General features: G+C 40.5%; 1 protein-coding gene across 1 annotated transcript; it reads left to right on the top strand.

Moving 5' to 3' along the window:
• Window positions 1–326: 326 nt before the first annotated feature.
• On the top strand, window positions 327–17,125 carry LOC106542906 (protein mono-ADP-ribosyltransferase PARP12). Its single transcript, XM_087723014.1, has 8 exons — window positions 327–709; window positions 5,342–5,479; window positions 6,872–6,995; window positions 9,265–9,361; window positions 11,885–11,963; window positions 14,879–15,009; window positions 15,693–15,844; window positions 16,778–17,125. The coding sequence occupies exons 2-8, from the start codon at window positions 5,384–5,386 to the stop codon at window positions 17,059–17,061; spliced, it is 963 nt and encodes a 320-aa protein (XP_087579140.1). The 5' UTR covers window positions 327–709; window positions 5,342–5,383; the 3' UTR covers window positions 17,062–17,125.
• Window positions 17,126–22,723: the final 5,598 nt, after the last annotated feature.

The raw sequence follows: 22,723 nt of genomic DNA on the forward strand, positions 1-22,723 counted from the left end.
TCTCTGCTCAGGAGAGAAATAATTAATAATGGAAATGCATAACATAAAGGCTGTAAATGTTTTTTTTTAAGCCTATCCTAGTTGACTGTAATATCTGCATGAATCATAGTTTTCCATAGGCAGGTGCTAGTCCAAGAAAGACCTGGGAAGGGGTTAATAGGTGGACTTTTACCTTGGAGCAGCTGACTTGCCAGTTAATTATCCCAGAGGCCTGTTCTTCCTCCTCCCGGTTGAGCTAGGGAGCAGGAGCACCGGAAAAAGTTCAGACAGAAGTCAAGGCTTGGCAGATTTTTTTTTTTTTTTTTTTGTATTTTTGTATCTTAGAATCCAGGAAAAAGGGAAAAAAAAGTGACGTCTGGATTTTGATTACCTACAACATGAAAACTTTACTTTAAAGTTAGGTGGAAGTGAGGTCTGTCATAAAATTTTGGAACTTAGAAAAGTTGCAGTGAGATTTTGTTTTGTTTCCTTGTTTTTATTTTTGTAGCCTTTTCTGATCGTTTTAAACCTGCCCCTCTGGCATGAATTTGATTAAGCCTCGTATTTTGCTGGGCTGGTTGTAAACTACGAGTATGGTTTGATTGCTGCAAATTTAGTTCACATGAAAAAATGGATATATACTTACTTTCTCTTGCTGTTTCTACATGAATATTGTTGTTGGATTTATTAAGAGAATAATCAAAGACAAGAGAAGGAACTCCAAGAAAAGGTAAGTGAATAAATTGGTTCTCTAGAGGGTTTATTTTTTTAAAAAAAACCAGCAACTGTCCTCAGGCCTAGCGAAGGACAGTTGTATGGAGAAGTTAAAGTTGTAACTCATCAATCTGGGAACATTACATTGAGAAAGGCACCATTTAAATAGGTCCACAAGGAAGCCTCAGGGCAAAGTTTAATGTGCTCCTTATTGAAATCCTTTGAAAGCATTTCTTATTTGAAATATGTATTTCTAAGGAATTGGGGACAATAACAGAATAACCTATCCATTTAATTGGTAATGCAGGCTTGACCAAGCTAGAGAACAAGAGGAAGGAACTGTATGGACACAAATATGTTTAAGTTAGGTCAGATGCAAACCTAGTGGTGGAATGAATGCAACATGCTGGCTAGTGTGAGATAGTTTTAACATATTGTGTGAATCCAGGGCATTTGTTCAGTTTATGGTTTATGATATTCAGCAGACTCAATAACCAAGTCAAGCATATTGCAATGCTCATGATAGGGAGATGCCCATTGAGTGTTGCAATATAGAGATAGATATGTGGCCATTGGTTTTGGTTCTTAGATCAATGACTAAGGGTGACAAGATAGCAGTGTTCCAATATCTCAGGGGCTGCCACAAAGAAGAGGGAGTCAAGCTATTCTCCAAAGCAGCTGAGGGCAGGACAAGAAGCAATGGGTGGAAACTAATCAAGGAGAGAAGCAACTTAGAACTAAGGAGAAATTTCTTGATAGTTAGAACAATTAATCGGTGGAACAACTTGCCTCCAGAACTTGTGAATGTTCCAACACTGGATGTTTTTAAGGAGATGTCGGATAACCATTTCTCTGAAGTGGTGTAGGGATTCCTGACTAAATTGGGTTGGACAAGAAGACCTCCAAGGTCCCTTCCAAATCTGCTATTCTATTCTAAAGTCCCCGATTTGCTTCTGTTTATGAATTTAGGAAAGTATCTAGTATTATAAGCCATGGCTCACTTTAGCTGAATCTTATCCAAGCAGGTTTGATTTGAAATTTCAGGCAGCTTAGTAGTATGTTCAATGCTACCCTAAATACTAATAAAATGGAGGCCTTTTGAAAGTAAGTACATACTTTGCTTTACAACTTTTCTGTTTGCCTCAAATCCACCTCAGATAGAGATAATTTCCCTTTGCATTGGCCAAATCTTTTCCTACTCTAGTAGGATATGCCCCACCTGAGCCTGATTAGGATTGTTTTCAGGAGAACTGGAGAAGATGGAAGAGATCAGCCCTGCATAAGGGATAGTAACTTAACAATTTTTAATATAAGACTAGCTAGATTCACAATCCATGTTGCAGTTAAACTTGGACTGGCACTAGGAAGATGGAGGTTCAAATGCACTTCCAACCATTGAAACCGACTTGGAGTCTTTGGACCATTAGTACTGCCTGAGCCCAACCTACCTTACAGAGGAGATGTTCTGGGGGAAGACTAGAATTCAAGCTCCTGAGGGAAGGCAGGGTGGAAATCCAAGGAATAATCAAATACAAATGCACTAAGCCAAACATGGTGTTGGCAATACTACTTGGTATGTGTATCATGAGATTTGGGATTAAAGTGGACATAATGTAATGACTGATGAAGTCACCAACGGAGTTGCTATTTTTCTATTATGAGTCATGATGGCAGGTCATTCCTAGGGAAAGGAGGTTGACCGCCAAACACAGACTTTGCTTCTGTCAAGTAATATTGCAAGTCATAAAGTTTAGCAAGACAACTGGTAGGGAAACGGTTATCATTATTTATTCATCACATTTCTACAAAGCTCATTTCACCTAAGTCAGGGGTGTCAAACCAAAGGCCCAGGGGGCTGGATTCGGCCCATGTGGTGCTTAGATCTGGCCCATGGGGCTGCCCTAAAAACAGCAAAGGACCGGCTCGCAGTGCCTCTGCCAGCGAAAATGGAGTTTGGGAGGCCCACCCTCCCAAGCTCCGCTTTCACTGGCAGAGGGTTGCAGGAAACCGTTGCAACCGAAAACAGAGCTAGGGATCCCATTTTCACTGGCAGAGTCCTCGGGGCGCTACAGGTGCTCCCCACACGAGTGATGTCGAGCTGGTTACACCTATCCTGGCCACGCCCACCCCATCTCCCCAAGTCCAAACACAACCCTGATGCAGCCCTCAATGAAATCGAGTTTGACACCCCTGACCTAAGTGACACTGACAGTTTACAGTAGAAATATATAATATTATAGCATAAATAAGAACAAGTTAATTTTAAAAAGTGTTAAGATATCAAAAGCTAAAGGATCAAAATGTTAAAAAGGTTGAGAGAACCTTATGACACCAATTATGCCCAAGCTTCCATATTATTTTTGACCCACATCCTAATTGGCAAAGCCAGGTCTTAGCACTGTTTCTGAAGGCCAGAAATATGGGGCCCTGTCTTATCTCTGGGGGTAAGAGATGAGCAGAGAAGGGTTTTCACCTGGATCCCACCAGTTCAAATTCTTTGACTAATTGTATCTACAACATATCCTCCCTGCCTGACTGGATGGGATGGGACAACGTAAAGACAATTCCTCAGGTAATAGCAATAGCACTTAGACTTATATACCACTTCACAGTGCTTTATAGCCCTCTTTATGAGGTTTTCAGAGTCAGCCTATTGCCTCCAACAATCTGAGTCCTCATTTTGCCAACTTCAGAAGGATGGAAGGCTGAGTCAACCTTGAGCCTGGTGAGATTCAAATTGCCAAATTGCAGTCAGCTGGCAGTCAGCAGAAGCAGTCTGCAGTACTGCATTCTAACCGCTCCTCCACAATGGCTCTTGGTCAGGCATGAAATGCTCTAATCTCTTCGCTACCTTTGTAGGCGCAGAGCATCTGTGATGATGTCTGGGTAGGTGGGCGGAGCCTCCTGCCACCGCCACTACCGGTTTGCCTGAACCGGGGCAAACGGCATAATACCACCTCTGCTCTTGGTTGAGTAACTTGATAACTTGGTTGTATGTATGCCATTTTATAGATTATAGCCTGAAAGTGGTCACTATTTCTTGAACTTGAAATCAGAGGCCTTAAAAATGTATGGGATGCTACTTTCTTTGACTTATTTAAATTCACTTATTCATTCCCTGTATAAAATGAAACAAACAAAATGTTAGCAAGTTGTGAAATTTATGTAGTTGCTTACCAAGCACATCTAAATTCTATGAAAGTAACCAAAATATTTTGACAATCCCCAAGGCATGTTACAACTTGTGAGCACCGCTAATTTTGGGGGGGGGGGGAGTTGAAAAATTTTGACATCCCCTACCATATCCTATTGATTTTGCCTGTCAACAGAGTCTACAACAAAGTCTAACAAAGAAAAATTACCTTTGCTCTAAAATTGTGAATCGGCAAAAATATACTGCGCTGCCTAGATTTTTCTTATTATTATTGAGTAGGGAAATTTTGTGCAAGGACTTTGATTATAGGATGTGCTAACCCATGATTTCCTAAATCATAGGATAGTCAAGATAACTCCATTTTCTGGGTTTGCATAACACACTGAATTGTAGCCTGATGACATGGTTTTGCTTTGACTATCATTCTAGGCTGCCATGTTGTTGTTAAAGGTGGTGTCCATATCTGCAATTACTTTCTCTTTGCATGGTTGGTCTCTTCCTGCCCACACAGACCTCAATATTTTGCAACTCATCCTGGAGGGAGCTAAGACCATAACTTGATGGCACATATAAATTTGCAGCCCTGGCATAAAAAAAAATGAAGGAATGAACACTGCAGTTATATTAAAGTGTCATGGTGGAACAATGGTTAGAATGCAGCACTGCAGGTCTAACTCACTGCTCATTCTAGGAGTTCGATTCTCACCAGCTCAGAGTTGACTCAGCCTTCCATCCTTCTGAAATTTTAAAATGAAGATCCAGATTGTTGGGGGAAATATGTTGACATTTGTAAATGGCTTAGAGAGGGCTGTAAAGCGGTGTGAAGTGGTATATAAATCTAAGTGCTATTGCTATTAATGCTGAATGTTCTGTTCATTTACTGAATGAGATGGTTCTGTGTAAGCAGATTTGATGGAAATTCGAGGTTATTTAAGAAAGGGGAAAAGTCTGGAATCTCTTACATGGAAGATAAAAGTTTAACCTGGTTCGATAAGACCTATTTTCCTGGATTTCCTTTACGGATTAGGACAGGGATTTGAAAAAAGATATTAGCCAGCTTTAAGCAAAATTTGAAATGCAATCTATTTTAAGCAATTTATTTCTAAAACATCAAGAGGGTTGCTTCCAGAAGTTGCAGGTGCACCAACACTGGAGGTTTTTAAGAAGAGATTGGACTGACATGGTATAGAATTCCCTGCTTGAGAAGGGGGTTGGACTAGAAGCCCTCCAAAGTCCCTTCCAACTTTGTTATTGTTTTAAGAGCAGTGGTATCTCCCAAGTCATGTGCATCCTATTTGTAGATTCAGTTTTTGTTATGCCTACAAAACAACCCGCTGCTACTAGATGTATTACAACCATAGGCTCCTATACAGAATAACTTAACTGGAGGACATTAAATGTCTACCTCTGTGTCTCAGGGTAAAATGTGACTTAATTGATTTCCCTCCTTTGTTTTTATGTCCTTGCTGACATGCCTGATTTGTTCTTTTTCAGAAGGTGCCTGGTGCCAGAATTCATATCTGACTCTCCTAGCGAATGCCAATGGTCATGCTGTTTGATTCCATTGTCAGAGTAGAGTTCATCTGGTATTGGATGGATGAAAATGGCAAGTGGATTGAGTACGGCCAACAGGTAAACTTTTAGCTGCTGCTGCATCAGACTTAGGATGCTGCTTCAAACAGCTTGAATTTTGCTACACAAATGTATTAGCTGGGTTCACACTGCAACCATTTATAATGTAAAGCCATTTGTTTGTCTTTGGCTTACTGTGTTGCACAGAGTGGCCTTTGTGACTTGAGACACTGTGAGCTCAGATGTTAATATTCATAAGCTCAGCTTATTAAAACATGGTAAAGCAAACTATAGGGATGCGGTGACTCAGTGGCAAAGACGCTGAGCTTGTTGATCAGAAATGTCGGCAGTTCGGCGGTTCGAATCCCTAGCGCCGCATAACAAGGTGAGCTCCCGTTACTTGTCCCAGCTTCTGCCAACCTGGCAGTTCGAAAGCACGTAAAAATGCAAGTAGAAAAATAGGGACCACCTTTGACAGGAAGGTAACCGCATTCCGTGCACATTCGGTGTTTAGCCATGCCAGTCACATGACCACAGAGATGTCTTCGGACAGTGCTGGCTCTTTGGCTTTGAAACAGAGATGAGCAGCGCCCCCTAGAATTGGGAATGAGTAGCACGTATATGCAAGGGGAACATTTACCTTTACCTTAAAGCAAACTATTGCTGAATATAATAACTGAACATGATCATTTTCTGCTACTCTAGGCATCACTACAGAGCAGCATCTGTGCCCGAGTCTTGAATATTGCTTGTCCCTCCTTTAGAGAGTGGATGGTAGAGCTAAATACAGGCAGTTCTTGACTTGCAACAGTTCATTTTGTGACCATTCAAAGTTACAACTGCATTAAAAAAAAAGTGACTTGTGATCATTTTTTTACACTTATGCCTATTGCAGCCTCCTGATGGTCACACAATCAAAATTCAGACAACTGACAACTGACTCATATTTACGGCGGTTGTATTGTCCTGGGGACATGGGATCCCATTTTGCAACCCTGTGACAAGCAAAGTCACTTTAATAGCTGCAGTGATTCACTTAACAACTGTGGCAAGAAGAAAGGTGGTAAAAGGAGCAAAATTCATTTAACAACTGTCTCAGTCAGCAACAGAAATTTTGGGCTCAATTGTGGCCATAAGTCAATTGTTTAGCAATTGCAAACAACTGACCAGAAATTCAGTTGTTAAGTGAATTGATCTCTAAGGAAAACCGCAACTGTGCTTTTGAGACCTGGAAAAGTTGTACATGTGAATATTGGTCGTAAAATAATTTTTTTCTTCACCATCATAACCAAGAGAGTTGATGAAGAAGGACTACTGTAATGCAACTTCCTATTTTGTGTTTTGCTCTCCAATGTGTTCAAACACAATGACCAAAGTTAATCTACTCATTTCATCTCTTTCCCTTCGGTCTCTGTTTTCCTACCCTATTTTTTCTTTCTTTCTATTTTGCAGAACTCTAAGCAATGTGCTGCCGCCTCAATTTCATCCTCTGAATTGGAGGCTACTTTCCTAACTGACTGCAGAGGAGGTGTATTCTTTCAGGCTGGGACTCAGCTGTATACATTGAATTTTCAAGGTAATTTTTAGCAATAATAGTTTGGTATGTGACAATGACTGCTAACTGGTTCCCCCTGTGAATGTATATCAAGATGGCAGCTACAACTCACATGATGAAGGATAGAACTTTCATCACGCTGTTGAGGCTACCATCTTGATTTTTTAAAAGTCCTGGAGAACCGGTAGTGGAAATTTTGAGTGGTTTGGAGAACCGGCAAATACCACCTCTGGCTGGCCCCAGAGTTGGGTGGGAATGGAGATTTTGCAGTATCCTTCCCCTGGAATGGTGAGGGAATGGAGATTTTGCAGTATCCTTCCCCCAGGAGTGGTGAGGGAATGGATATTTTGCAATATCCTTCCCCCAGGAGTGGTGAGGGAATGGAGATTTTGCAGTATCCTTCCCCCAGGAGTGGTGAGGGAATGGAGATTTTGCAGTATCCTTCCCCCAGGAGTGGTGAGGGAATGGATATTTTGCAATATCCTTCCCCCAGGAGTGGTGAGGGAATGGAGATTTTGCAGTATCCTTCCCCCAGGAGTGGTGAGGGAATGGAGATTTTGCAGTATCCTTCCCCCAGGAGTGGTGAGGGAATGGATATTTTGCAATATCCTTCCCCCAGGAGTGGTGAGGGAATGGAGATTTTGCAGTATCCTTCCCCCAGGAGTGGTGAGGGAATGGAGATTTTGCAATATCCTTCCCCCAGGAGTGGTGAGGGAATGGAGATTTTGCAGTATCCTTCCCCTGGAATGGCGAGGGAATGGAGATTTTGCAATATCCTTCCCCCAGGAGTGGTGAGGGAATGGAGATTTTGCAGTATGCTTCCCCCAGGAGTGGTGAGGGAATGGAGATTTTGCAATATCCTTCCCCCAGGAGTGCGGTGGGAATGAAGCTTTTGCAGTATCCTTCCCCTGCCACACCTACCAAGCCACGCCCACAGAACCAGTAGTAAAAAAAATGAATTTCACCACTGCCCTGCAGCCAACCCTGTTGCTTACATGAACATTATTAGCCTAATTTATTCAAATTGTCAAATTTAAAAAAATGCAAGTAGGCAAAGCAATTTCCATTTAAGATTTCCGAGTAGTACTGAGGGTTTAAAAAAACCTTTCTGAACAAATATCTACCTTTGCCAGTAATAGGCATTTTCTTGATAGATCATTAATTTAACAAATTTAATCATGAAATATTTTGTTCATCCAGAGTCCTTGGGGTATAATTTGTCTCTTCTTGATAATATTTTAGTAAGATTAAATTTCTATGAGACAGATCTGACAGATTCTTGTATCTTGCCTTATTTTTAAATATTACTAAACCCGACACTGCCAGTTGTAGAATAGCACAGTGTTTTTTAGGAAGCAAAGATGGGTGTTCCTCTTGGTTGTTCGTTGGAAGTTTCTGATTTCCAAATATAAGGCTTCTCTCCATTATATTGAGAATCAGACGTAAATCTGACCAAGTGCATCAAATATAGTCCTGTACTCTTTTCTGCATAGTCCACAAAGCTTTATCAGCAGCCCAAGAGTAGCAGCCTACAATGCCTTGCATTTAAGTTAGCAATAGCACTTACACTTATATACCACTTTATAGTACTTTACAGCCCCTTCTAAGCGGTTATAGAGTAGCCTATTGCCCCCAACAATCTGGGTCATCATTTTACCCACCTCAGAAGGATGGAAGGCTGAGTCAACCTTGCTCCTTGTGGGATTTGAACTGCCAAATTACAGGTAAGCTGTTAGTTAGCAGAAGTAACCTGTAGTACTGCACTCTAACCACTGCGCCACCAAGGCTCAGTTTATATCAGCATTCCAAGTATCATGCAGAATTAAATCAGAGTCCAAGGCAGAGCTATCCTAAAAAGTTCCAATTTAATAAGACAGACATGTTGGCAACGGCTGTGGAATCCCAATTCTGGAAGTTACATAGGATTCCCACCCAGTTGAAAGTTCATGATTTTGTCCCCACACCCACAAATTCATCACATGGTCCAATCTTCTTCCATGCTGGTATCTGCACCCAGCTGGTTCCGGTCAGGTGCAGTGGTGCAGAGAAAAAAGATGACCTTGGGCTTCTAGAAAAGAATGACAACAGCACATTCCACAATTCTACTCCTTTCTATTCCCCCTTCCCAACTACTACACTAATGAAACAGCATAATGAAATAAGAGAGAGTGTGGCAGGCCAAAGATCCTAAAAAGGAATATAACTGCAGGTCTGACAGTTTAATTGATAAGTAAATTAATTCTTACCAGAGGTGAATTATTTGACAGTGTGTTTTGCTGTTTCCTTCAAGAGATGGTTCAGAGAAATGTGTTCTACCAAACACAGAGGAGAGTCTGCAGATGGCCTCGACTTGTATTTTTTGGAGGTAGACGCAAAATCGAGAAGAGGTAATTAATATTTTTCACAAACTCATTTATAGGTAGTTCTCGGCTTACAACCACAATGGAGTCCAAAGTTTCTGTTTGTAAGGGAGGCAGTTGTTAAGGGAGTTTTGCCCCAGGTTGCCACCTTTCTTGCCACAGTTGTTAAGTGAATCACGGCCATTGTTAAGTTAATAACACAATTGTAAAGTGAATCTGACTTTGCAACTGACTTTGCTTGTCCAAAGGTCACAAAAGGGGATCATCACCCCGGGATACGTAACCATCATAAATATCAACCAGTTGCCAAGCATCCAAATTTGGATTCCTTTCCCCTTCTCCCAATTTCAACTCAGCCACTTCAGTAATTTCACAGTGACACTAGCCACAGTCCAGGTGATCCTTGGGCAGGTGCTATCCTCATACTCCAGACCTCTCTCCCAAACCACATATTATTGTGCGACAAAAAAATAGCAATTACCATATTTTTGGAGTATAAGACGCACCTTTCCCCCCCAAAAAAGAGAGTGAAAATCTGGGTCTTATACACTGAATACAGCATTTTTAGTCTCCCGAACCCTGACTCTTCTCAAAAATGGACGTGCATAGGCTTTGGGAAGCTTGCAAAGTGCTCCTGGGGGCTAGGGAGGGCAAAAACGAGCAAAAAACACTTTTGTCCCCTCAGCCCCCAAGAACACTCTACAAGCCTCCCAAAGCCTATGCATGCCCTGTTTTTTGGTCAGGTCTGGCTGTGAGGTTTGTTCAGGTGCCGGCTCTTTGCATCTGGCTCCCAGCTGGCGTTCCCTCACTTCAACTTCCACCATGGCTTGGAAAGGAGAGTAGATGGTGTCGACATAAATTGCCAAGCTGTCACTTACGGCTTCCTCTGTGGGTCTCTTCCTCCATCTTCCCTTCACCCTGCCCGGGCTCGGTTCGATGCTGGGGCTCAGGACCCTGGACAGCACCCCAAAATTTGGGGGAGCTGGTAGAGTTCTTTAGAAGAGATTTGGGTTAATGTCAGAGTTCCAAGTAACACCCATAACGAAAGAAGACTTTGAGACTTGAGTTTCTTCAAAGTTTCCTTTTATTAGAGATGTCATATTGGCACATCTGGGAAAATATGAATCTGAAAGTTTCCAAGTTTTCCCCACCCAAGTGAAAGTTCAAGACCCTGCCCAGCACCCACATGTCCATCACATGATCCAATCAGGTAACTCTCCAATCAGGTAACTCTCCAATCAGGTAACTCTCCAAACCAGGAGTTACCTCCCTGTCATCTCATTGCAGCTGTAGGGCCAGTCGACCTTGACTTTCTGAGCAAGAATGTTATTATGGCTACATATCACCCACACTCTGTATAATCCCCCCTCCCATTTTCCCATAGTAGAAAATGTGGCAGGCCAGAAATCCAAAAGGTAAAAGATGACTTCCAGGTCTGATAAAAGTGATGAGATTAGGAATAGCTTTCCAGTTCTAGTAGCTTTCAATAACTTGTGAAAGGGCTTTTTTTTCTCTTTTAATGACCCCATAATTCCTTGGATCAGGGTGGAGTCGGGGCAACTGAATGGAGCTGAGTGTTTACTGGCCAGATGCCCTTCCTGTCACCAGTGCAGAGTTCACAGCTGGTATTTACTCATTGTGTCTGGAGAGAGAAATAACTGCCACTACTTAGGATTGAACTCACAGTCTCCTGATTGTGAGGCAAGAGCTCCACCTCTAGGCCACTGCACCACTCTGGGAAAGGCTAAATACAGTTGGAAAAATTAGTTTGAGGAACTAACACCATTTTTCTTGACCTGGTACCAGAGGTGGTATTCAGCAGGTTCTGACAGTTCTGGAGAACTGGTAGCGGAAATTTTGAGTAGTTTGGAGAACTGGTAAATATCAGCTCTGACTGCCCCTGCCCCCATCTATTCTCTGCCTCCTGAGTCCCAGCTGATCAGGAGGAAATGGGGATTTTGCAGTAACCTTCCCCTGGAGTGGGAAGGGAATGGAGATTTTATGTGTCAGGTTTCCGAAAGATGCCCTAATTGATTCATGAGCCTCGACCCAACTTTCAAAAGAAAACTAGTTATTTATTAGGAGCACCATTCGGCAAGACCTTATCCTTTTCCTAGAGTGGAGTGAATCCTACATTTTTGAATCCCACCACTGCCTGATACCCTTCAGAGAGTTAGATCAGGGGTCCCCAAACCCCGGTCCATGGACCCGCACCAGGTCACAGCATGCCAGAAACCTGGCCACGCAAACAAAAAAAGCCCATCTGTAGGATGCAGGCAGCACACAAAATCACACCCCCTCCAGTCTGCAGAAAAGCCTCTCTCTGCGGAACTGGTCCCTGATGCCCAAAAGGTTGGGGGCCACTGAGTTAGATTACTGTTTTCATCACTTCCAGCCACATGAATATTTTAGCCAAAAAACTGCAAAGATTACTGAATTGGGGAGGTCTGCTCCAAAATAGAAAGAGAAAATTGGAAATTAAGTGAGACAGTAATGCTCTTTATTTCTTTATTTCCACAGTAATGCTCTTTGTTTATTTCCCATGTGCAGCTGCCGTTTTGAATCTTCTTTTACCTTCCACTTTCCTTCAACCTGGGATCAATCAGCCCTTCCTGAAATAGGCTATAAGGTATTCTGTTTTATCTGACCATAGTAACACCCTCTGTTCCTGCCCTCATTAAAAGAACATCTTCTGTGTGCAGTTGGGTAACTTCCTTCCCTTTTTCTTTCTATGTCTTTTCATCCCCACCCCTGAACACAACTTGGTATGTTCTTCCAGGTTTGTGCCACCCTGCTTCCTAAAACTTTCTCCCAAGTTCACAGGGGCTCAAATGCAGTTTGTTAAGGATCAGCATTTCCTTTTGCTCCTGGCCTTTTGACCATTGCTGTAATGTTGACCGAAGTCATTCTTTACAACATTTCTAGGGGGAAGATATTAGCTAATAATAAAATATACTGTTTGGTGTTATGGTTGGTTCATAAACTTCTCTAAGAGCCCTGGTAGCACAGTGGTGAAAGTGCAGTATTGCAGGCAAACTCTGCCCATTGCTTGGAGTTCAATCCTGACAGGGTTCAAGGTTGATTCAGCCTTCCATCCTTCTGAGGTCGGTAAAATGAGGACCCCAATTGTTAGGGGCAATATGCAAAAAATGCTTCTGCGTTGCTCAGAGAATGCTGTTAAGTGCTATGGGGTGGTACATAAGTCTAAATGCTACTGCTATTCCCTATGCCCCTGTAAGTGCCTAGAGATGATACCCAAACCTTCTTATCTCTGACCTATGTCATATAAAAGCCACATAGTTTGAAATAGTTCAACATTTTTTTGAAATTAGCTTTTAGGTGGCTTGAAAGATACCGTATTTTTCGGAGTAAAAGACGCACCTGTTTCCCTCAAAAAATACCGGGTGCATCTTATACACTGAATACAGGATTTTTTGCCTCCTGAAATACAGGATTTTTTGCCCCCTTCACCAAAATGGCCGTGCATAACTTTTAGGAGGCTTTCAGAGAGCTCCTGGGGACTGGGGAGGGCAGAAATGAGCAAAAAATGGGCCATTTTTGCTCCTTTTGCCCCCCCCCCAGCCCCCAGGAGCAATAGCAGTAGACTTATATACCGCTTCATAGGCCTTTCAGGCCTCTCTAAGCGGTTTACAGAGAGTCAGCATATTTCCCCCAACAATCTGGGTCCTCATTTTACCCACCTCGGAAGGATGGAAGGCTGAGTCAACCCTGAGCCGGTGAGATTTGAACCGCTGACCTGCTGATCTAGCAGTAGCCTGCAGTGCTGCATTTAACCACTGCGCCACCTTGGCTCTAGGTGCACTCTATAAGCCTCCTAAAGACTACCCATGCCCTTTTTTGACAACAAATGGGCCTGTTTTCATGAAACCCCACCCTCTTCACCAAAACGGCCATGCATAACTTTTAGGAGGCTTTCAGAGAGCTCCTGGGGAGGGCAGAAATGAGCAAAAATTGCCGTTTTTTGCTCATTTTTGCCCCCCTTCACTGCCAAGGAACACCTTACAAGTCTCCTAAAGGATATTCATGCCCTTTTTTGAAGAAAAAAAAACAGGCCCGTTTTCATGAAAAATGGACCTTTTTGGGAAGTTTGCAGAGTGCAAAAACTTTTTTTTTTAAATTTGCCTCTTCAAAACCTTGGTACATCTTATTTTCCGGTGCATCTTATACTCCGAAAAATACAGTACTTCTATTTTTTTGTGTGAATATCAGACAGAATTAAATGTGAAATAGCCCTCTGGCAAATAATGATAAGTGAACAGTTTTACTGGGGTTGCACCATCCTGTCCCTTGGCAATATTCTATTTAAATTTTCATGATAAACGCTTTACAGAAGGCTCTGTCAAGCAGGGCATATAGCAGCATTAATAGCAGTTAGACTTATATACCGCTTCATAGGGCTTTCAGCCCTCTCTAAGCGGTTTACAGAGTCAGCATATTGCCCCCAACAACAATCCGGGTCCCCATTTTACCCACCTCGGAAGGATGGAAGGCTGAGTCAACCCTGAGCCAGTGAGATTTGAACAGCCGAACTGCAGAACTGCAGTCAGCTGAAGTAGCCTGCAGTGCTGCATTTAACCACTGCGCCACCTCGGCTCATTAAAAGCAATCTTGAGTCCTGAAATATTGCTGGATGACAATTCTATAATCCCTACCATTTGGGTATGTTAAGAGATGAAGTCAATATCTGAAGGTCAAAGCTGATTTACAATAAGTTATTTATTCATGCCTCAGGCTAAACCATAATGACCTTGTCCATATAGAACAGTGGTTCCCAAACTTGGCAACTTTAAGACTTGTGGACTTCAACTCCCAGAATTCTCCAGCCAGCAGAGCTGGGAGTTGAAGTCCACAAGTCTTACAGTTGCCAAGTTTGGGAACCACTGATATAGAATATAGAACAGAATAACAGAGTTGGAAGGAAACCCTATGCCGCTTCAGACAAAAGGTTATCCATTATACTTAAAAAAAATCCAGTGTTGGAGCATTCACAACTTCTGGAGGCAAGTTGTTCCACTGGTTAATTGTTCTCACTATCAGGAAATTTCTCCTTAGTTCTAGGTTGCTTCTCTCCTTGATTAGTTTCCACCCATTGCTTCTTTCTTGCTCTCATGTGTAATGCTTAACTGTAAATCAAGGTTGGATAATGTATTAGCGGGATTAGAGACATAGTAAATGGAACAATGATGTACTGTGATTAAGACATTATATATATAATGTCTTAATCACAGTATGTGTGTGTGTGTGTGTGTGTGTGTGTGTATGTAGAGGCCATTGTTTATAAAGTACAGTGGTTAGGTTCACTTATTGTGAAAAATAGGTTATAGCTACTTAGTCCAATGTCTAAACCCAACTATAATTATTTTAAAAGAAATTTATTCTGCTCTTAATTTATTTGATCTACATTGGTTGTGTTATAAGCCCCCATTTTGACCTGAAAGGGACAAATATAGAAAGAATGAAAAATATTTATAGATCAAAAGAAACTAAAAGATTCATTCACAATGGCTCTGATCTTGTTCCTAGCTGGTAGAGGTCTCTAATTCTTCAGAAGAGTATCATGAAATCAAGATGATTTTTGAGAAGACAATGGAAGATTGCATTATACATAGACTTCAAAGAGTTCAGAATCCTTCTCTCTGGCAAGTCTTTCAGTGGTTTGTATTGGATTTTAATTTTCCTCCTGGGGAGTCAAAATCATGGTATAATAATTGGATCCAGTACTGTATCTGGAACTGATCTTCTGTGTTCTCTATTGAGCATTAGTACTGTTGTGAATTTATTTTTGTGTGATCGTATACCAGATCTATCTGGTTATGAATAGCCTGTGACTTATAAGCAAAAAGTCGGAAGGGATCTTGGACATCATGTAAACCAGACTTTTCTAACCTGATCTGTTTGATCTATTCTCATTAAGACTGAGATCAATGCTGCCTTACCACATCTTTGAAGAATTCTAGCACATCTCCAATATGCTAGCAATTGAATTACATCATTCATGCATATCCATTGCTACTGAATGATAGCCCAACCTAATAGATCTGGGAAAAATAAATTTAGTACTTTGCTTGGGAAAGCTACATTAAATTGGGGCAATAAATTTAGATTAGTAAATTTAGCTTAAGTGTTCTTAGATCCTTTTGCGATATGTATTTGTATTTTATTAGTTTGTCAGACATTTACAAGATAGCAGGTATAAATGTAAACATGGACATGAACGAAAGAAATGAATACAAACAAATGGGGACAGTAGGACTTGAAAATGTCTTTCAAGTTGGAAAAGAGAAGTGATTTAAATTTTTCTTGACCTCATGTATAACTTGAAGTAGTTTCTTTCTAGGCAAAAAGAGCAGATGAAGAAGTTGAATAGAAGAAAGGAAATTGATGAACAACTCTTGTTTCATGGCACTAGCACATCACACCTGCATGACATCTGTGGACAAAACTTTGACTGGAGAATTTGTGGCACACATGGAACACTATATGGAAAAGGTACTAGAGAGTTGGGGGAAAAGTAGTGAATTCTGGAAGAGCTAAGTATTCCCTACCTTGACAGTTAGAAGTCACGTAATTTGCAATATTTGAAGAAATCTGAGTTGCAGTATCTTCAAGTATTGTTTTTCTATCCATTTCCCCAAATGTATGCATTTATGTCCTGACTTTTATTTGAGAGCTCAAACCTGCAGAGGTGGGAAGCCTTCCCTAATTTTATTCCCACAATAACCCTGTTCAACTGAAAGGTAATGGCTGGACCTAAATCACTGAAATAAACCTCTTAGTCCAGTGGAGGTATGAACTTCCAAGTCCTTAACCACTACACAACCACACTGAGTTTGAATTACAAATTATGCTATCAGGCAAGCTCATGTGCGAGAATAGAATAGAATAGAATAACAGAGTTGGAAGGGACCTTGGAGGTCTTCTAGTTCAACCCTACATCACTTCAGACAAATGGTTATCCAACATCTTCTGAAAAACTTCCAGTGTTGGAGCATTCACAACTTCTGGAGGCAGGTTGAGATATATAGTTGCAGTTTTGAATGCTTTGGTACAGTTTGCCACCTAATGATTTTCCATATATGCATACTCAGACTCTCTTTGGCACACACTGAATCTACTGATACATCCCTATTTGTGTTAAATTGTTATTTGTGAAGATTGTGTTATTGGACTACATAAAAAAAGTCTTACCTTTGGACACTGGAAGTAAAAGGAGCCATCAAACACATTGGTGAATGTGTTATTTTGGGAAACGGGGGATCTCTAATGTTGCTGAATCTGAGTATCCAGCAGTCCCAGCCAGCACAGCCAAAGGGATGTTGGGAATTGTAGTTTAGTAACATTTGAAACCTTGAACAATATATAGTAATTTTATTTTATATTTTTTACAAAGAGTTTGGTTTTTTAAAATGTGTTTTCTTGTAGGAAGCTATTTTGCCAGAGATGCCTGCTATTCCCACACATACTGCAAGTCGGAGAAACAAGCAAAGAAGACCATGTTCGTAGCTAGAGTTCTGGTTGGAGACTATGTCCAAGGAGAAGCTTCTTATGTCCGCCCACCTCCTAGACCTAACCAATCAAGCAGCTTCTATGACAGCTGCGTGGACGATGTTCTGAATCCTTCTATTTTTGTCATCTTTGAGAAGCATCAGGTATACCCAGCCTACGTTGTTGAGTATGAAGAGTTATCCCATTGTGTGATCATGTAAAGGCATCAATTTTTTGTTTTTGTTTTCATGACCGTTCCTTTCTTTTTATATGTATATATAAATTTAAAATATTTCTTACTTAAAAGATGTCTGTGATTCTTTATTTTCATCTCTTGGAGGTAAAAGAAAGAAAACAAATCCTCTTTTGAATACTTTGCTCTGTGGTTTCATCAACACCAGCAACAATTTATTATGAATAATAAGGGAACCTGGGGCTTCTTGTTGTCCTAAGTAAATCTTTCATGAACATGTGATGTGTGTATATACTGATGGGGCTGCGTGCACAAATATGCACACAAACATTTACAAGGCCCTTTCATTTAAGATGCTGAACTCCCTTTAATCATGAAATAATAGCACAGCAGCTACACCTCTTTATGGTGCATAGCAAAATGAATACTTTCTGAATAGCAATCGGATCTCTTCCATAATCCAGCCAATCGGTGCAACCATGATGTCTGTTGTGGAGCTCTTTTTGAAAAAGTCTGCTATGCTGTAGCTACTTGTTAAGAAATGGAGGGCTGCTTCAATTGGCTAACAGTAGAGGGCAGCAAGAGGATAAGTAAGAGATTCAACAAATCTTCCTTGAAGTCTCAGGAAGTTTGGTAATTTTTACATGATTGTGGATTAATAAAGGTGATATGATTGCAAATGCATAATACTAGTCTGGATTAATAAAGTTTAGAAGATATTAGGGCAGCAGATCTGGCTGGCAGAAATCAACACACCTTATTAGCTCTTTCCTATAATCTAATGGCCACCTAATGAGAAGGAAGGACTCACTGGAGAAGAGCCTAATGCTGGGAAAGATTGTGGGCAAAAGAAGAAGGGGATGATGGAGAACGAGGTGGCTGGATGGAGTCACCGAAGCAGTAGCCATGAGCTTAAATGGACCCTGGGGGATGGTAGAGGACAGGAAGGCCTGGAGGAACGTTGTCCATGGGGTCATGAGTTGGACATAACTTTGCAAACAACAACAATCTAATGATATAGCCACAATTTTTGCAACTCAGAAAAAGATTCAGTTGAGAAGGAGCAGGTTTGGAGTCCCATAAAAGACATTTGAAAAATGGCTTGGCTTATATTGCATCTTGCATGAAAAACCACCTATAAATCTTTAGGATATCTTCCACCCACTTCTTGTTAAAGAGATGTTGTATTCCAATGTTTCTGAACCTTGGGCACTTGAAGATGTGTGGACTTCCAATTCTCAGAATGCTGGCTCTTGAAATCCACACATCTTCAAGTGGCCAAGGTTCAGAAAGACTGTTGTATTCCACAGACAGCTCATTTTCTTTAATCATTGGCCCATTAAAATGTCACGCATGAAAGGGTTGACTTTAAATCAACTTGAAAGTTACTTAATAGCTGTAGCATGATCATGATTACAGGCTTCTAAGTAATGCTGAAGCAGAATTCTCAAAATTCCTCCGCTTTGGGAACCATTTGAGGGCTGTGAATGACTTGTAATCCAGCAACATCTGGAGAAGCAGAAGGCATGGGTTTTTCTTCAAGGAATTTTCAGGAATGTAATATATTGGATGGAAGGCATTGGCTCATATATCAGGGGACAAATTTTCAGGACAATTCTTTGCTGTTGTAAGTTCCTCGTAGAAATGAGCAGAGTGGGGGAGTTTAAATTCTGAATATTGGGTGTTCTATTTTGGAGGACAGAATTCAGCTATATAACTAGGATTAGTGCCAATGAGTTACTGAACCTCCTACAATTATCTATCATCTATCTATCTATCTATCTATCTATCTATCTATCTATCTATCTATCTATCTATCTATCATCTATCTATCATCTATGCAATATTTTGTGCAGTCTCTCTCTATATAAGTCTTGGCGTTTCTCAACTTTAGCCAACTTTAAGCTTTGGGGATTTCCAGCATGCTGCCTGGGGAATTCTGGAAATCCACCCAGCATAAATTTGTCAAGATTGAGAAGCATAGTTTTAAATGCTGTGTTTCTAGTCCTGTATCTACCTTCCTGCAGGAGTCTAAATGGAATTTCCTCTCTTCCTACTTTCTTTTGCAAAGTTGTCTCTTAATGTTCCATAAGTGCAGAGAAAACTCTTTATCAGATTATTTTCTGAGAGGTGAGGGATATCTTTCTTGCCATGAATGGAATACCAGTAATTCACATTTGATTTTTAAACACCCACACACCACACACATGAACACCTTTTCCCCAGTCTTGGTTTTTTGTTTATTGATCACAGTTCATCCTGAGAATGATTGACAGTTGGCCCAACACTGGGGACTGGGTGAAAATTAGTTTTTGGAAGCTCAATGTAGAATTGAGAGGCTGGAATACTCCCTGCAATTTAACTTTCTACTTTTTTTTAGTTATCAACCCATTGCAATGCATATAGTTCTGCCGCCTATTACCAGTTTCCAAGTGATAAATTGGAAAATTGCCCCGTATGATTTATATTTTCATCCTCACCTAGTGTAGCATGTAAACAAAGGAGAGGAAGGATATTTCTTGACAATTCACCAGAGAGCTGATGTGATTCTCAAGCCATGTTGCTAAAGCTAAACAAATCTGGGGAAAGATTAGTTTATGGATTAGAAGCCCATTGCTTGAAAGGCAAGATGTAAACCAGGAATGGGCACATTTGAAACTTTGAGTGCAAGTCCAGAAGCACATTCTTAAAATGCTCGCTAAAAAGGCTTGCATAGTCATTAAAAGTCTGCTCCTTTAGGCATTCTAGCCATCACTTCCATTTTATCAGCAAACATACTCCATTCCTTCTGGTTATTAAGATGCTGTTTACCACCCATCTATTCTATATACTGTATGTTCCAGCATAACTAGAATGCCTTGAGCAATTTCAACCAAACTTGGTACACAGATGACTTACTCTCTGGAAAAAAAATACTGTGGGAGTAAGACACCCCTAACACCCCTCGGGGTATGTGGTCTGTTAAGATACAGCTTGTTGTGCCTTAAAATGGTTTCTACTGTACAGCGCAGTGCAGTTGCCATAGTAACGTCTTCACAAGGGAGCTCCCTCTGGTAAGGGGGAAAATCCAACATTAGAAATTACATTTGGTCTGGACATTTCTCCCCTATAAATAAATACCTGGGCAACCACTTACAAGTTGTATTTTTTAAGGATGTCAGTAGAGCAAATAAAGATAATTCCAGAGACCGAACTGTTGAAGCATTGCAGCTTCCCATTTGATTTTCTTTTAATTAAAAAAAGTCTAGAAAAGAAACCGGGGGGGGGGGGTAGGACATCCTACACCAAGAGAGATGTTTCAGCATCCTTCCCCAAATTTTTATGTTCTCCAGATGCATGGACATCAACTTACAGAAGGTTCGGCTACAGGAGGTATTGCTAAGAGTTCTGAGAATTGATCCACATTTGCAGGGGTGGCTTCCAGCAGGCATTACTGCCAGTTCGCTCGTGTGCGCGCTTCACGCATGTGCTTGATGTACACTGTGTGCACATGCGTAGTGCAATTAAAATTGTTCTGTGCATGCGCAGAACTGAAAAAGAAGATGGTGGTGCTGTCAGGGGCGTGGCAGGCCTGGATCACTGCCAGTTCTAGCGACCCAGGTCGCCAAACCACTACTGGTTCAGCCGAACCAGTCCGAACTGGTAGGAACCCACCACTGCATATTTGTAGAGGGCATTCTGGTTGGCTAAAGCCCATCTATGGCCATGTTGTTTATACCTTTTGATAAAATTAAAACTGAGGATAATACATAGCCTTCCCTGCATATGTAGCAACTGTCTTACATAACAGGTGTATGCAGATTTTTGGGAGTCCTTTAATGTGACAGTAGCTCAAAGCTGCTTCGGTAAACAGTGCCATCCCCTCACTTCTACAAGCCAAGCCAAACATCTGTAATGCTCCCCTTTGTACATTTTCTGAGATCTCCTCTGATAATTCCAAGAGCTAAAAGGAAATTTCGCAAGTCCAAGAGCAATTCCCAATCCAAAAGAGGCCTCGGTTGGTTTTCTTTCCAGTATATTTGCAGGAAGCTCAGTTTTGAACAATAGAATTATACAAATAAAAAGAACTTGTTTAATAATATATGGACTTCTGTCAGTAGAGCTACAATATATGAAAAGATCTACTTTTTGGCTAAGGCTATTAAAATACCACCTTTTATTCTGTAAACTCAGCAAGTTAGTTCTAAGTTTACACATCCGGATATGTGAATTTTAAATTTTACAGATGACTTAATGGAATACTTGGAAATGAGAAAACTGGTTTGTTCTGTACTACTAGACAGAAGAATAAAATTTCAAACAGCAGTATGTGAAACACATCTTTAATTTCATTTAAAAAAAACTCTGCTCCTTAATCTATTAACCCATCTGCTATATGCTATGTGTCCTAATAATTCGCATTTGCCCTTGTACTAGGAGAGAAAAATGTGTCTGCAGTTGAATTTGAAAGGGCTTGTTGCAATTCTGAAACAAGGCCAGGATTTAAAAGAAAGTTTTACATTCCCTGAAACTCTATCTTTTTCAATCCCTTCTCTAAATTGTTGCCAAATTGTAATATTTAAAGTGTTAGATGTGTGTGTTAGATGTATAAACGTATGGGGGCTGTAACTGTAATCAATTTTAAACATTCTGTTTCATATTCTCATTTATTTTTTATAGTATGGAACTGGTTTGAACCTCAAATCCCTTAGGTTGTGGATTGGATTATACCATATTTCTTACTGAGAATAACAGAGTTGGAGGTCTTTTAGTCCAACCCCCTGTTCAGGCAGGAAACTCTATAATGTTTCAGACAAATGGTTGTCCAATCTCTTCTTTAAAAATTCCAGTGTTGAAGAATTCACAACTTCTGGAGGCAAATAGTTTCACTGATTAATTGTTCTATCTGTCAGGAAATTTCTCCTTAGTTCTAGTTGCTTCTCTCCTTTAATTTCCATTTGTTGTTTCTTGTCCTGCCTTCAGATGCTTTGGAAAATAGGGTGACTCCCCTCTTCTTTATGGCAGCCCCTTAGATATTGGAACACTGTTATCATTTCACCCTTAGTCCTTCTTTTCGTTAAACTAGGGATACCCAATTCCAGCAACTGTTCTATATATATTTGAGGCTCCAGTCCCCTAATCATTTTTGTCATCATCCTCTTTGGATGATGAACTTCAAACAAGGCTCCCCCCCCCAACATTTTAATTCTTCTAAGCGCACGTCATTCTTTTTTGGGGGGAATTTTTTTATTGTTTTAATTAAACAAAAACACAAAGAAAAAAGAATCATCTTTCGTTACATCTTGTAGAAAGTGTATTGATTGGTTACAAATACATTCTGTGCATTTCTTCCACAATCCTTACATATACTTCATTCAAATTGAGTTGTACATTTTTAATCAAAAAAGAAAATTTATGTATTTTACTATTCCTGTACCACAATTCTCATTTAGTTACAATTATTTAAACATGTTTTTATCTAGAATCTTTTGTATTTAAAGACACAACCACCACTGGCATTCATTTGCAGTTTCAATAAACCTCCAATAACATTACACCTTTATGACAATTCAGTTAAGTAAGATATCTAAGCATCCCCCCCCATAACACACCTGTATGTATCATTAAATATTATCCATTAACATTTCTTTGTTATTATTGTAGTTGACTAAGAATTATTTACTATTTATCTCACCTCTCCTCTCCACAGG

This window comes from Thamnophis sirtalis, unplaced genomic scaffold (genome assembly GCF_051295495.1).
Source record: "Thamnophis sirtalis isolate CommonGarterSnake01/CBP01778 unplaced genomic scaffold, rThaSir2_p1.2 scaffold_9, whole genome shotgun sequence".
NCBI lineage: Eukaryota > Metazoa > Chordata > Lepidosauria > Squamata > Natricidae > Thamnophis > Thamnophis sirtalis.

Coding starts and splice junctions, on each gene's coding strand:
- LOC106542906 (XM_087723014.1), top strand. CDS start 5,384: ATGCCAATGGTCATGCTGTTTGATTCCATTGTCAGAGTAGAGTTCATC. Junction 9,362..11,884: donor AGACGCAAAATCGAGAAGAG/GTAATTAATATT, acceptor TCCCATGTGCAG/CTGCCGTTTTGAATCTTCTT. Junction 15,010..15,692: donor CTCTGGCAAGTCTTTCAGTG/GTTTGTATTGGA, acceptor GTTTCTTTCTAG/GCAAAAAGAGCAGATGAAGA.